Source organism: Lissotriton vulgaris, chromosome 10 (assembly GCF_964263255.1).
Source record: "Lissotriton vulgaris chromosome 10, aLisVul1.2, whole genome shotgun sequence".
Taxonomy (NCBI): domain Eukaryota; kingdom Metazoa; phylum Chordata; class Amphibia; order Caudata; family Salamandridae; genus Lissotriton; species Lissotriton vulgaris.
In genome coordinates this window covers 1040789744-1040804932 of record NC_141698.1, presented here as the reverse complement: position 1 = coordinate 1040804932, position 15189 = coordinate 1040789744, and the positions used below count along the sequence as shown (strand labels likewise).

Sequence of the window (15189 nt, the reverse complement as noted above, 5' to 3'; positions counted from 1 at the left end):
AGCATGTGTGCGCATTATGATCTGTATACATCTAGTATTATCTACCATTCTAGTCTGTGTAGCTGGGCTGACATTCCTATAATCTTCTCTGCAACGAGTGAGGGGATCTCCACGTTTTTCCTGCTCCTTTCACCTCTGACGGACATTCGACTTCCAGAACAGTCCTGGCAGTGACCCTGTGCCAACATCCAGGGAAAGGATACAGGCAGGTGGCCAACGCAGAGTCAAAAGATGGCACTTTTTCTAATGACTGAAGCAAACCTATCAGATTAGACTCACAACAGTAAACATTTTACAAAAACATCACAGTTAAAAGACTTTTAATTAGGTGAAGAACAAGAAATATATACATTTTTGTGCAGTAAGAAAATAATACTCAGGTTGTAAAATGCTAAGTTACAAGCACTAGCAAACGTCAGATAACGTACCTCTTTTTAAAACAATATCAACATGCGTGTGGTTTCCATTTTTTAAACGTTTCCTCTAAAGTGGCAAGATATTGCATACTCTGTTTATATTTCAGAAAGCACCTTAACAAATGCAAAATTAACACTATCAGGCAGAAGAGCTTTGATTATACTTCAGGTTAACGCACAAGCATTTTTAAAAACTAGTCAGTAATATTATTAAATACACCTCAGGCCTCCACAGAGCTTTGTGCAAGGTTAGAATTATTGCACTGTGTTCTTTGACAGTATTCCCATGGGATAACACTTGCATTTAATGAGCACCATATTGAGAACAGGCTTAACACGAAGAGACACAAGTTTGGCATGAACAGTGTCCGTCCCACAGACCCGTTTCTACGCTGGTTATGGGCAGGTTTACAGTACTAGTTCTAGAAGCAGGTACCAGTCTCTTGTCACAAGCTCGGAGTTAGCTTTGAGCAAACTTGATTCATCAGACAGTGTGCAGTCCACTCCATGATGGATCGAGAGATTTTGTTTGAGAAGATTGGAATCAGACAATTGGAAAGAAGCTCCAGTTACAGTTCTGTCTTCTTGAAGCACCTTTGTAGCTGAAAATCTGGGGGACCTGAGCAAAGCATCAGTGGGAACTGGAGTGCAAAAGTCCTTGTGGTTTGAGGCCTATCAAAGTAGCTCAACACGTCTCCCTGAAGCCCTAGAAATATCTAGTCCTTGGTTGGGGGTAAAATATGGCTCCACATGCGCGCTACTCCGTGAAGCGTAAGCTATTTCTCCAGTGGCCTAGTTTGCAAGCCACAGTCAGCAATGAACCAGGTACCTGCAGAGCCAGAAGCAAACCAGACTGGCTTGGAACCTTTGGCACAGTTCCTCATATTAAGGATGAGGTAAGGATCATGTTACTTACCATGTAAGCATTGATTCGAAACGTTTAGTGCTGCAGATTCATATGCAATGCGTACTCCTGCCTTCTAGTGTTGGGTCCGGACTCTTCAAGTTGTTTTCCTTGAGGAACTTTAAAGTCTTGTCTCCTATGTGAGGAATACACTGTTCCATGGCGTTTCAATCTTTTTGCGATGCCATAGTTCAGTGCAATCCAGCTTTAGACAGGACCCAATTCACAAGAAGAACCACATGAAATGGTTTTTAAAGATGCATCAAAACACAGAACACCAACACATGCTTTGTACAGTGTAAAGACAGTGACCTATGGGGCTGGTTGCTCAACACTGCTGTTAAACAAGCAGTATATATTAATCACAAGTGCTGTTACATAAACCAAAAAGAACAGGAGTAGAAGCTCTGCCTCAAAGAGGTGAACATCCACCTTTTGAAGATAAAATAGGGGAGAAGGGATAGGTGGAACTAATGCTGATGTTGAATCTATTGTTCAGTGCAAGGTTATTGCGATCACATTCTGATCACGACATAAATTCACTCAGCAGAGTGGATAATATATAAACAGGATGAGGTATGTTCTCATGTTCAATAGCGAATTTGAGTGACTTCCAATAAGGGTTTCCATGGCTTCCCAATCTCAGCATCCCGGTTACCATAGTACAAGTCACCTTGGTAGAAAACCTTATTGCAGGTCATTAGAAACATCTCAACAAGACATCTCTCATGAGGCCAATTGCCTTCTCACCGATCAACAGTGCACGGCTGATGAAGGGCAGGTAGCTGATGAGGCGAAGAACGTTTGCACATTGAGTTTTTCCTAACATAGATGACCTTGAACTGTTTAGAAGATAAAAACCGGAGCAGAAAAACAAATACAGTGGAGATAAGACTCCAACAGTAAGGATATGTTATCCACGTGATTATGTTCGTGTGTCACGTTTCCTAGGAGACTGTTGTGTAAGATTTCCTTCCTACCTTTTCCAAAGGATATTCCATCTCAGCTGAAATTGAAATTTGCCTGGTCCATAATTTACTTTACAGATCTCCTAAGACGTACACATGTTAGTGGCAAAATGCAAAATAGAATATAAACGTTTTAGCATTTCTTTAGTAAAACAAACACAAGTTTGCTACCATGGAATACATGCTGATTGTATGCAGCAAAAACAACAAAGTACTACCATCTATATCTGCTATAAACCATAATACATATATATATTAATATGTGAGTTAAGAATAGACTTTTCTTCAGTGGTTGTGTGGCATACAATGCAGTATAAAGTGCAACTGTTCAGTGTTGCATATTCATTTATAATTTAAGAAAATCTTCCAGTTAAAAACATGAGCAATATATTTTAAAGTATATCTTAAAAGCGGAGTTCTTTTCAATTGAAGTATATAAATATAAACAAGAGATCTGGAAGTAGGAAGTGTAAAAATGGTACAATGCTACAGCTAAAAGTGTTCCAACAAATAGGCACTTATGGGTACAAGTGTGCAAGATACTTCTTGGTGGAAGCAATGGATGTGCAAAACAGAGTCGACAAGCCACTTCAATGTTCATTTTCATGGATATCTTCTGGAGCTGCAGGCACCGCAAACAGGCGGTCATTGCATGAAAGCACCAGTCAGTCTACGGAATCACATATCTCCTTGACTTTCTGGTTGAAATCGTCTGGTTGGTCAGCATACACATAGTGGCCTGCCCCACGAATGGCCTACAAATAAAAAAAACATATTCAGCAAGTTGAAATCCTCAATTTCCAGTATTCATTTGTATTTCATTTTTAAGCAAAATATTAATGAATTATGTGAAAACTCATATTTTACATAGAGCTAAATAAGCAGCAAATTCCAATTTTAGCCCCCTGAAATGGCCCCCAATAACTCACGCAGAATCGATGTGGGCAGGTGTCTTAATCTTATTAGCCACAAAGGGAGGCACAACTGGGACAAGCCAGATGGAGTGAAAATAAGGCGGTCCAAGCCTTTTCACAGCCTTGTCCTTAGAATGTAAATATTCCCTAAATCTTAGTTCCATTTGGCAAACTCTTCTTGAAAAAGTCTTGCAAGATAATATATAGGAGTTGGATGCAGTCTGCACTTCAGAGCCTTCTTTTTAGGTCTTGCGCCTAGCGATGCAGTGTGCAGCACTGTTCGTGCAGCCAGAGTCCTTTTGTCCGGGGTTCTGAAATGGACCCTGGAATTGTACACGCTTGTGCGTGTGTTTTTAGTTTGCTCTTCTGTTATTGGGCTTTCAGTACGTGTATTTTTTAAACAGAGCACGCAATAGGCCAAAGGAGGGCGCATTGCTCCGCCCGCGGCCTATTGGTGTCTGTTACGCGCACAAAAGCCCATGGGGTTTCAATTATCGTGCCCAGACACGGTTGCGATAATTGAAACCATATGGGTGGCTGTGGCGCGCACGCACCACTCGCGGCCGTGTTTTATACAGTGTGGACACGAGTTGACCCCAATACTATCAGTTTAGCACTTAAAAAGAGCAATCAGCAACATGAAGATGACCATTTGATCTTTGTAAAGGGTATTTTTAGTGGCTTTAGAGCCTCTCGGGCAAGATACATTTTTGGTAAATATCTGTAAAATATGCATCAGATGATAGGTTCATTATGTGGCAAGTACGGCAAAATCCATAACTGTAGAATACACTGTGTTCGCATAATCGCATAAATCCAGTGGATACGTGTAGGTTCTCTCTGCGAAAATGTACCGCATGTGTAGACCAGTTTCTAATCTCTGCATGTAAATAAACCCCATGTTTGGTCACAAGATTAGATGCATTATACGCGAGTACACCCGACGAGGCTTCCAGTTAGGACTCGCTGCATCAAAGGTATCTTATGTGGATGCTGTGGACATGGATGCGAGCCAGGCCCTGTGCGCAGTCGTGTCCTGCCGGCTCGGTTCGGGGTGATGGCGCTGTGTGGCAAGCCCTGCTTTTCTATGAAGGCCCAAGTTTGTTTATTAGGCTCGTGAAAGCAGGACACGGAGCACAGACGGGCGTGCCGGCCGGGCCAGACAGCCATGCGAAACCCACAGTTGCACACACTGAGTGATCCGGCCTCCGGCAGCATCCGCGTGCGACATCTGCGGGGAGCGGCTGTGACGTGGCCAGGGCTGCCACGCGCCAGCCAGCTCCGGCTGAGTTCTCCGGGCAGACGATCATACTGTTTCCAGGGCTCGCAAACATCTGGGCCTCTGCAAATCAGCCGAGAGAAGCATGCAAATGCCAAGGCAGCTGTGTCCTGAAAAGGAGCGTTCCGTGTAACCTCTCTCTCTCTCTCCCTCTCTCTGTCACTAGGGTGTGCACTGATTGCATGCTACACCACTTGCAGAATGTGGTGCCAAGTGTAGTGAGCAAAGTAACACTGCGGGTTGGTTTAGCGTCACCGGTAGGTATGCAGGGGTGTGTAAGCGTTTGTATGCAAAACCCATGGAGTTAACGCACCTGCAGCAGGGATGTGTGATTAGTAGGCCATGGGTTTAGTCGCACTAAAATAGCTCAGAGTTAACCAAACCCCTATAGAATGTGGGTAGCCTCCAAATCACACAGTATATCCCATTTAGGTAAGCCAGAGGGTCAATGCACAAGCAGCAGAGATTTCAGTGTAAGATGCAGAATGCGAATTTCAATCCCTATAAGGTAGCTCGGTAGGTTAACATGCAGGCTGCACGGCAACAGGCCCCTTTACTTTGAGTGTTACACTGTACATGTTATTTAGACCTCCTACTGCCTTCTCTGCTCACCCCCTCCCTCCTGCTGTCCGTGCCTTCTCTCCCGTCCCTGCACCCGCACTTCCTTTATACGCGCCCTCTTGCCACTGACCGCCCATTCTGTGCCTTCTTGCATTATTAAAGTTTGAGCTATTGATGTTGCATTATTTAGGAATGCCAATAGCTTAAAATGTAATAATGCGAGACCTATTGCATTGAAATGCTTGTTTTAAAAGGTAATGGATGATGAACTGACCTCATGTAAAATGGCTCCCAATTCTACTTGGATGCAGAGTCAATCTGGCAGAATACTGGCGAATCCTCTGTTGGGTGCCTAACTCTCCACTGTGATTTCCCATTGCATCCCCTTTGTGCACTCAGTGCTCCTTGGCATAAGAGAAGTGCCAGGTGGCAGCAGATGGGAAAAGGAGCCTTCAGGCTGCTACATAACCAGAAAAAAATGAAATCCAGTGGGACTTACTGTCCAGAATTGGTACTTGGCTAGGGAGCTGCTCACTGGAGGGAAGGTGGTGTGACAGGGTGAGAAGAATTGGAGAGCAACAAGTATGGGTGGAAAATCCTCCAGTGTCCCGGATGTAGTTCTCTGAGGCAGAACAGGAGAGGTTTCCTTCAGGGCACATGGTTGGGCAGTTCTATGGTTGCAGAATGGTCATCTGGATGTAATGAGGTGCAGAACAGCAGCCTGGTCATGAGCATAGTGCTATGAAGCTGCCATGAGTTTAAGAAATCTTAACAATATCCGCATAGAGGTTAACTTTCTAGAACCATCCAGGTCCTTTATTAGGTGTGGAGGGCCACAAACAGTAGGAAAAAATGCAAGGGATAAATAATACATGAACATCATTAGTAGCACAACTCCTCCTCATGGACCATCTCAGAGTTATTGGAATTCAAGAGTGGGGTCAAATTCCCACTGCAGTCCAAAGCACATCATCCTACACGAGGCGTCCTACAAAGTGCTAGCTCGCTCCCCTCTTTAGGGCATTATCACATCCAGAAAGACTCCGGCCCTGAGACTATTTGGATCAGAACTTCATTAGACTGGGAATAAAACACATCTTTTCGTGATTGATCAGAATCTAAGATGCTACCCTGGCCAATCGGATCACATATCATTAAATCAGATGGATTTGTTTGCTCACGGTCTATCATCAGCTGGCATGCAGCTCAATGTAACGACTGAATGAACACAGTTATTATGATGGCTGGTTCATCCAATGGGAGACAGTGGAGGGGTATTAGGTATGTTTAAATATTTCTTAATAGCAAATTGGGTGTGATAACAGGGCCACACAAGTGTGACACGTATCTATTGTGTAAAAAAATATGAGGATTCCCAATTATTAATTATTTGCAAACTTGTAGTTTCCAAAACTATAGCCATAAAAAATGTGACTTTAGTGGAGATCGTAGAATAATGTAGTCATAGTAAAAATGCATATTAATAAAAAATAATTGATTATTAGGAGTGCAAGTGGAACCCAATAATAATAATAATAATAATCAATCCCACATGCTGCTCCTCACTAACGATACGCAACTGGAGCAGCAAGCGGTGAGAAAGACTGTTGAGGCTGTACGTGAATGGCGGATCAGTGGTAAACATACACAGACAATCATCGACTTACTACAGTTTGCACAAAGCAGCCTGGCCGCAGCGACTGGATGGAGCAGCCGGAGTTTCCGTCGATACATGAGCGCGCCCCGTAGATGACGGTGATCGGGATGTCCGGGTCCATCTGTTCGATCCGCTTCAGCATTGGCCTCTGCGCCCACCCGTAGGGCACGGTCATGTTTCTGAACGCTGTCTCCCCGCTGTGACGACAAAAGGCCCACATTACATTCACAGAGATTTAACAAACGACTGTACAATTGTGTAACAGAGACTGTTGAGTGGCAGCTGCATGCAATGGGTGCAGTGATGCTGAAACAGTGCTCAAGAGTGGGGGTGCTGCGTAGTGTTAGGTCACTGAAGTCATAGGGATTGTCAAAAATCAAAGCGTCACACAATGAACAGTAGCAAATGAACCATGCACATTTAGTAGGAGAATGGTGAGGGCCTGGTATGTGTGCAGTGGTGCATTTCGGAGTCTTTTGTTGCAAATAAATTCATAAAGTATAGCATTTACAGATGCACAATTCCCATTTACATGGTCATTAAATTTGCACAGACGTAGTTTTGCTGATAATACAATATAGCGCACAGATGAAAATGTGTGGAAAACAGTTTTAGGTGAATAGTTATTATTTACACATCACCAAGTTAAGTGCCTTGATTTGTTTTGATCCTATTCAAATATTTGTTTCCATCACATTTCAGGATTACTTACAAAAAAGTGCTTCATTTATGCTTTCCAAAATGCTGACATAATTTGAAATATTTGCACAGTTCAAGTTTTGTTGTGCTTTAAAAAATAATTAACATCCTACACCCTTTCCTTTTTACACTCAGCAAGATTGTCATGTAGTTCACATTACACAATCCTCTCTCTTTACAGTCAGAGACAGAAAAGTAAACACCAGTCTCCGTTTTGAAAGAATAATCAGCAATTTGTCAGATAACAGAGCCTGGTATTTGACCTCTGTGACGAGATAACATGTAAAGGCATCTTTACTGCTCAATCACCTTCTGAACTCCTGTATGGTTCTTTTGGGGGTGCTGCAGCACCCCCGCACCCCAGGCGCCTAGTTCCAGTGCTTATTGAGGTGTGCCTGGAGACACTTAAAAATCAGCCAGCATAATAAGAGTTTTTCTTTAAAGCCAGTCTGTTTTAAACAAGAATACTGGGTTCCATCCTTTGAAATAAAATCAGAAATGTACTTGTGCAGGTTTCTTTCTATGTTTGGTTTACATATCTGATTTGCTGTAGGAGTATGCGTGGAAAGCAGGATCCCAAAAGCACTTAATTCATTTTTGGGAAAGACTTCTTACGGCCACGAGAAAATATTTTTGCATACATAAACTTACAGTGTACATTTGAGCATGCATAAATGCAACCCTGTAAAGCATTTGCACTTTTAAACTACTTTTCTTTTTTGTCCATCAGGGACTTTTGCTTGAGGAGAAACACTTCCCTCTGAAGCGCCACCAGTTCTGGGCATGTTCTCCCACTTCCACACCCGGACACTTTTCTTTCCTCCCTCCATGCTGGGCTCCTCGCATGGTGATGGAAGTGTACTCCCGCCCTGAGAGCCCAAGTTGCAATGATGTCTGGCTCCCTGATGCTGATTTTTGTTGCCTTAGGGAACTTGGATCATGTGTGTGAGCCAACTGAACTGGATGCTAACGATATAGAGTGTCCGGGATCTTTTATTAGTAGACTGCTGCTACCCAGAGAACAGAACTGGGCGTCTATTTTAGGAGGAGAGCTTTGCCATAGTGTGGGCCTTGCGTAAATTCCATTCTGACTTGTTTGGCACTAAGTTTATGGTGTAAACTGATCATTAGCTACTGAAATGGTTGATAGCTATGAAGGAAGAGAATCGCGGGTATTTGATATGGTCTATTTCTTTGCAAGGGTTAGCTTTTGTAGTGAAGCACAGACGGGTATATTTCTGGACTTTCCTGCCGGTTTTACTGATCACCCAACCTTTACGGGTTAGAAGTTAGTTCTGGGTGTACTGATCTCGGTGGGGAGTCTGCTGAGACGGAAAAGTCCTTCACGTGGCGATGGACATGAACCCCCGCCGTGAGTGCCCCAACTGTATTGTGTCTGGATCCCTGATGATGATTTTTGCGATCATGGGTGCACAAGGATCATGAGTGTGCGCTATGACGTAGGCCTGTCTCAAGGACGGCAATCTTATTGGACTGGGAGGAGCGCCCAAAGTGCTCCTCTCATAGTGATGAAAGGAGCCTGCCTTTGACAGCACAAGCACAGTGGTGGTAACAAACCATGTAGTGATCAGTGGGAGTGAACATGCCTTTTTATCTGGGTCACTGGAGTGAGGCTTACAGGCTCATTCATTTAAAGATTTGCTGCTGTGTGTTTTATTCACCCTTGGCCTACATCGGATTGCTGTGTAGTGCTGTGCAGTGGGTGGATGATATATATATATAGACGTGTGCTGGATGTATGTGTGCCTGTGAGTGGTATACTACAGTGATGATGCACTGCTGGGCATTGAGTGTGTGTCAAATACATGTATGGATGTATGTGTGTGCAAATGGAAGATGCAGTGTTGTGGACTGGGTGTATGTTATATGCATGCAGTGGATGTATATGTGCCTGTCAATGGTACAATACATGGAAGATTCTGGGTTACATTTTGGGAGACTCATGGTTAATTAGAGGAATGTGGAGATAGAGTAACCCCCCCCCAAGACTGATCCATGGATTGCTGCATTCTTGTGTGGTGGGTGGAACACACTGGAGGAAAAGAGAGCAAGGTTCTTCAGTATACGTCGAAGGGTGCTCTTTGATTCACAGAGAAGTCACTGGGAAGGGGTCTGGGCACATCTAAGGAAGGGGATGGGGCTGATAAGAGAATCAAAGATTAGGGGTGAGGCCCCTGGGGTAACCTTTTGATACACATCACTGTGAATGACATCCACGTGTGAACCTTTAGTCACTCTGAGCCCATGGCCTGTGTTGTGGGGCTATTAGATTTAGAGTCTCTCCTGCTGTGACAGGCGGTTTCTGGAGAAAGGGCATGGCAGAGGAGAGGGCAGAGCAAAGCGAAACAGACCCCCAAAGTAGGTTTCAAAGCCTCAGACTCTAAATCATATTTGCTGTCTGGAAATGGACAAAAAGAATAGGAGTTCAAGGTCCTAAAAATTGTCAACTGGCAAGCATTTGGTCCAGCTGTGTGAGGAGGAGCTTTGTAAGACTTCTGCTGTGACCAGGACAGTCTCCTACTAAGTGAGGGGCCAGGAACCAGGACAGTAAATCCAAGATCACTTGCCCATGGAGCATCAGTGTCAGCCTCCTTGCCAAGATCAGTGTGCCCCGTGAGAGGGAGGAGAGCGCTGGATGAATTGAGGTCAAGTTGGAAATCCGGACGATTGGATTTCTGAAGCAAGGTGTGAGAAGAATGGCCTTTGCACTGATTAGAATGCAGCCCGTGTGTGGAGTAAAGTCAGCGACCCCATATGCAAGGATGGACCGCCGTGAAGAATACTACTATGCCGATTGGGCAGTTGCCTGTGTTGAGAGTGAGGACAGTGACCCCATTTGCCAGGTGGGGACACCGGTAAAAGGCAAGGAGCATGGTCTAGTTGAGACAGTTGTCGAGAGGAAGAGACCATCATGTTGACCTGTGCAGGCCTACGCCCAGACTGATGACCAGCAGCGGGTGTACTGAGCTACCCCCCGCCCCAACCTTTGGGGAGAATCCAAGGAAACTTACCAGTATCGGAGGAGCACTGAGGACTCCCCTAGTCACTCCCTCAGCAGGACCGCGTGTAAGGAGCTCGAGGACAACAGATTGCTGCCCCTGCAGGGGCACGTGTAAGGATCTCACCGGAGACGGCCACTGCAGCTTCAGCACCGGTGAAGGGGGCACGCTTGGAAACTCCGGCTGTGCAGGTACTGCTGGTAAGACTGATTTACGGGCCAGACATCCCGAAAGGAAATTGCCTGCCCTTTAGCGCTGGAACACTTCTGACTTCATAAGAGTTGGAGTGGGACTATTGAGACTGGGACTACTAGTGGGGTTTAATTTGAATGTCATTTATGGTAAAGGAGAGAGGTGAGTGGGACACTAGAGCCCTGGCCTTGGGAGACGGTGTGTATTTTGTTAAATGCCGTAGTTCACTTTGAGTTGGTATATAAACACTGCATTTTTCATAAAGTATTTGACTGGGCAATCATTTATTGCTGCTTCTGAACGAACTTTGAGTTGTGAGGCTGTATTCAGCCTCCTCCGTGTCCACCCCAAACCACCTGCTGCTCTGCATCCATAGCAGGCCGGGTCCAGGAACATCAGGAGTAAGAGGCCTCAACTTCCACGGTTGGTCTTAGTAGCTCCTGCCTACTCCGTGGCCCTGAACAGATAATTTAATGGATAGATCTGTGAACGCACTGAAATAGATGAGCTTGTGAATATGCGCAAACTTCACAGTGCTTTTTCGTTTCCTAAAATGTTCACTCCCTGCCCAGGGGAGAAGTCTTACTCGCATGGAAAAGAAAGTGTTTTTTTCGTTCTTACAAGTGTTCCTCCACGTTTCAGAATAGCACACATGAATTTACACCCTTATAAACCACGCCACTGGAGCACCTACATTAACCACAACTGAACCAATGGCATTGCAATAAAGCTGTTTAAATGTATTCAAAGTTAAATATGCTGAAATGAGTACAAAGCATATATATATTTCTATGCTGCAGAATCTGAAAAACCTCAATTTTACTGCAAATATAGTAAGTACAAATGTATGCAGCAATTAATAAATCAGTACAAAATATTATACAACTTAACTTAGGATCACTAAGTCAGTCAACACCATAGAAATCTATCAAAATATGTATAAAAAATAAAGTTAAAATGCATTCTTCAAAATGCACTTAAATGGTACTTAAAATCAAAAAATCAAAACCCGTCACCAGGCCTAGGCAGAACCCTCTGGACAGGAGGTTTTGTAAAGGTGAGCACCGACCCCTGGCCTAAGCTATGCCCAGCTCCAGTGATGGAATGTGCCTGAGGAAAGCAGTACATATTACTTCTAAACTGTTAATATTATTATTATTATACGGGCTTTTATATAGCACAAAAAAAAAAATCAGCCTTGACTACTTCAGCGCGCTGGTCTTTATTTTTTTGACCGAACAGAAGGCAGGGCAGACCACTATGAAACTAGAAACAGCAATTCATAAAGAGTTTGGGGTGAAACCCACAACAGCTAATGAGATATGAGGGTGAGGTCACTCTAGACAGGAGTGCCTTTACACAGAACATAGCTCTTTAGAACCACATGGCTCACTTACCATCCTAATAAATAAGCACTGGTTGAGCCAAGAGCAGGCAGACAGCGTTTGTGCACACGTGTTCAAATACAGCATGAAAATAGGCCTGCACTAATGCCTATGTTCCCCACAGCTAAAGTCCTGGAATATTAGTATAATACGTTTGAAATCCAAATGTCTCTAATCGAAACATTAGCCAAGTACATTTCCACAATAGACTCAGAATTTGAACGTCTCAACACAACTATAAGCAATTCACTTTCTAACTCTTCCACGCCTAGCACAAACAAATGCAGATGTGCCATCCGTATGGAAAAACTGTTCGCTCTACCCTCAACAGTGATGTGAGCGACTTACTACAGGAAGTAAAAATGGTTGGCAAGGCGCAATCCCTGAATGCCAACTCTCATAGATCAATGTGACCACCGGCTCAGACTGGCACAGCCGCACAACCACGCCCAATCTCAACCTTAACAGAGTCCATTTAAATGTAATAAAAACACAACACTCAGAAAAACACAGTGTTAGTTAGCGCAGAGATTCATATAGTGCAAGACAGCCTTGAACCGCTAAATATTATAAGCAAAGAAACAGCCAAATTCAAGGAGACAAACTCAAGGCACTACTAGGACGCTTTGTGGCACCTTACCAGAACAGCCCACGATCTCCAAAAGGAAGCAACTTAAGAAAATGAAACAAAAAACAGGCCAAGATCCAAAGAACCACCAGACCGGCAGTGACGATTGAGGACTTCTTTCAATCCAAGATACAGGCAAATGTAGCTAGGCAGAAGATCGCAGATGACCCAAATCTTCCCGTCCTGGACCACAGCGTCTCCCCTCAAAATCAAAGTGCGAAGCCTACCCCAGGCAACGCCATCAAGGCACACTTTGTGCCTATTGTCCCCACTGACAGCTCAACTTTGCCATCCCCAATAGTCCAAAAAATGCAACTCAGCACAATCACAGAAGATGCTTCTTGCATACAGGTAAATGGGGAAGGCCGGTCACTTCAACTTCATACCACCACAGCAGCACCACTGCCCTCGCACAATAAGACAGGCAGTTCAAACAACATTCCAACCTACTCAGAACAATGCCATCAGGCTGACACCCTGGAGACAGCCTCCAAACCGGATTTCTTGGTGGCATCAACATGCTCAGCCACAATAATTAACTGTAACACAGACTACTCATTAATGTCAGGGCATGCCTCTAAAACATCGTCATTACTGAGAAATTTAAATCACAGATGGCCTGGTATAAGTAAATCCCAGGCTCCTGGACAAACAATACCTCCATCTCTGATCAATGTGGATCCTTCAGCATTCTACAAGAGACCCAGGTTTTAACTAAAGTATGGCGCCCCAAATACTCCTCCCAAGGCATTGGCGACATCTTGAATCATGCCAACATAACTTAAATCTTAGCCTCCCACTCAGAATTTCGCCATCTGAATTCCAATGATATTACTGCCACTCGATTCATACCATCTGAACTTGTGCCACATAAGGAAGCTGCCACAGTGACATGGTCATCATTTACAGCAGGTAGCACAATTTGTGAAAATCGGAAGATTCTAGAACAATGGGGCATACTGATCACCTTCCCAAAGAAGCCTCGCTATCCTAGCACTTTTCACAAAAGGATACATGAACAAGACTGGTCATCGCCCCCTCTAAACCAAGCAAGCAGTTTGCTGCAATTAGGCGGGGTACCCACATACAGATCAACATACCTTTCGAGGTATGCGGCAGGCCCACTTCAATCATCTGCTCTAGCCAATTTGCAATCATTAACAACTTCCACGAATACCAAGGCCGGGAGGCAGGTAAAATTACTGGTCCACCAGTTGGAAATCCCCACGAGGACTGGGGCTGGCTCGCTTCAACTTTGGCTATTTCAAAACCTAATTGAAGCATTTTAACCAACCGCAATAAACCTACTACAAGAAATGGGAACAAGCCCTCAACAATGCTTCTAGCATCTTGAAACGTGGCAGGATTAGAAAATCTCTTTAAAGACCCAGAAGCAATATCCTTCCTACATTTGCATAACATCATATGCATTCAAGAGTCATGGTGCGAGACAAATACACCAATAGAAGGCTACAGCGAGTTCTTCTCCCCTGCCACAAGAACACATGCAATGGGAGGTCTTTCAATCTTCCTACCAGCTCAATAGAACTTCTCAGCCACAGAGCACCACACCGGACCAAAGGAGCTACAACTCATTGAAATCAAAAATTGACGGAAAATCGAACAAAGTGCAATCTCTTTTTGCTGAAAGTATAGTGACCCCCATCACCATCTGGGAAGCTTCTGAGGGCAATAAACCTAGAGCAACTAATTACTGATATCAGACTAAATCATGATAGAGCACATTTTCCATTGACTGGGTACTTCAACCTAAATTTGCTACAGCACCCTCTACGCAGCATAGCAGACACAATTGTTGACTCCCAGTGCCTGATTCCATCACAGACATTCTGGTCACAAAGATCTGACCCATTTGGACACACTCTTGTAGCATCCTCAGAGGTACTGTCTCTACAAGATCTGAGCAGGTGTTATCCAGAAGATCAGCCCCCTCACACTACCCATTACTGCTAAAAAAGTTCAGCAGTCCTAGACTATACTTTGTGCTCAGTCTATCATATTTCATCCATCTGCGCTGTGAAAGTGACCATATACCTCAGGTTCTGCTGATCAGAAATACCACCAATGCTCATGCCACCCTAAGTCTTATTGACACAGAATTCGATTGATAAAGTCTTTGCACACAAAATGGTGGTACACAAAAGCTCTAAGAACACAAAAAAGAACACTAGGCAAAAAGCTGCGAACACTTAAAGTATGCCCAAATCCCATTATGCTAGCCAAAGTCGACTCCCCGCAGTCAATACAAAAAACAAATCTGGCAAGCCAAACTAGAATAAGAGGAAGGACCGCAGACAGAAATTTTCCTGGCAAGTCGAAATAAAAACTCAAAATATTCCTGGACAATAATAAACAGAGTAAACAGGGGATCAGAACTGCATACTACAAATAGGAGTAACCTCACTTAAGATAACTGGATAAAACACTTCACTATTCTCTACAAAGCCACAACTGAACACCGCACAGAGAGCAGTAATTAGATCATTGTTCAAACGCCCGCACAACACCTCCCCAGCTCAGATCAGGTTGGAATTTTCATTGAGTG

The 15189-nt window shown here is 44.0% G+C and overlaps 1 protein-coding gene across 2 annotated transcripts in view; it reads right to left on the bottom strand.

Moving 5' to 3' along the window:
• Positions 1-303: 303 nt before the first annotated feature.
• The window catches only part of ABHD5 (abhydrolase domain containing 5, lysophosphatidic acid acyltransferase), a 189882-nt gene continuing 174996 nt past the window's right edge, over positions 304-15189 (bottom strand). For both annotated transcript variants that reach the window (XM_086942091.1, XM_086942090.1), the window contains 2 exons: positions 6710-6896; positions 304-3043 (listed from right to left, as the gene is read on the bottom strand). In XM_086942091.1, coding sequence (XP_086798217.1) covers positions 2954-3043; positions 6710-6896 — 277 coding nt within the window. In that variant the 3' untranslated portion in view covers positions 304-2953. The remainder of the gene's footprint in view (positions 3044-6709; positions 6897-15189) is intronic.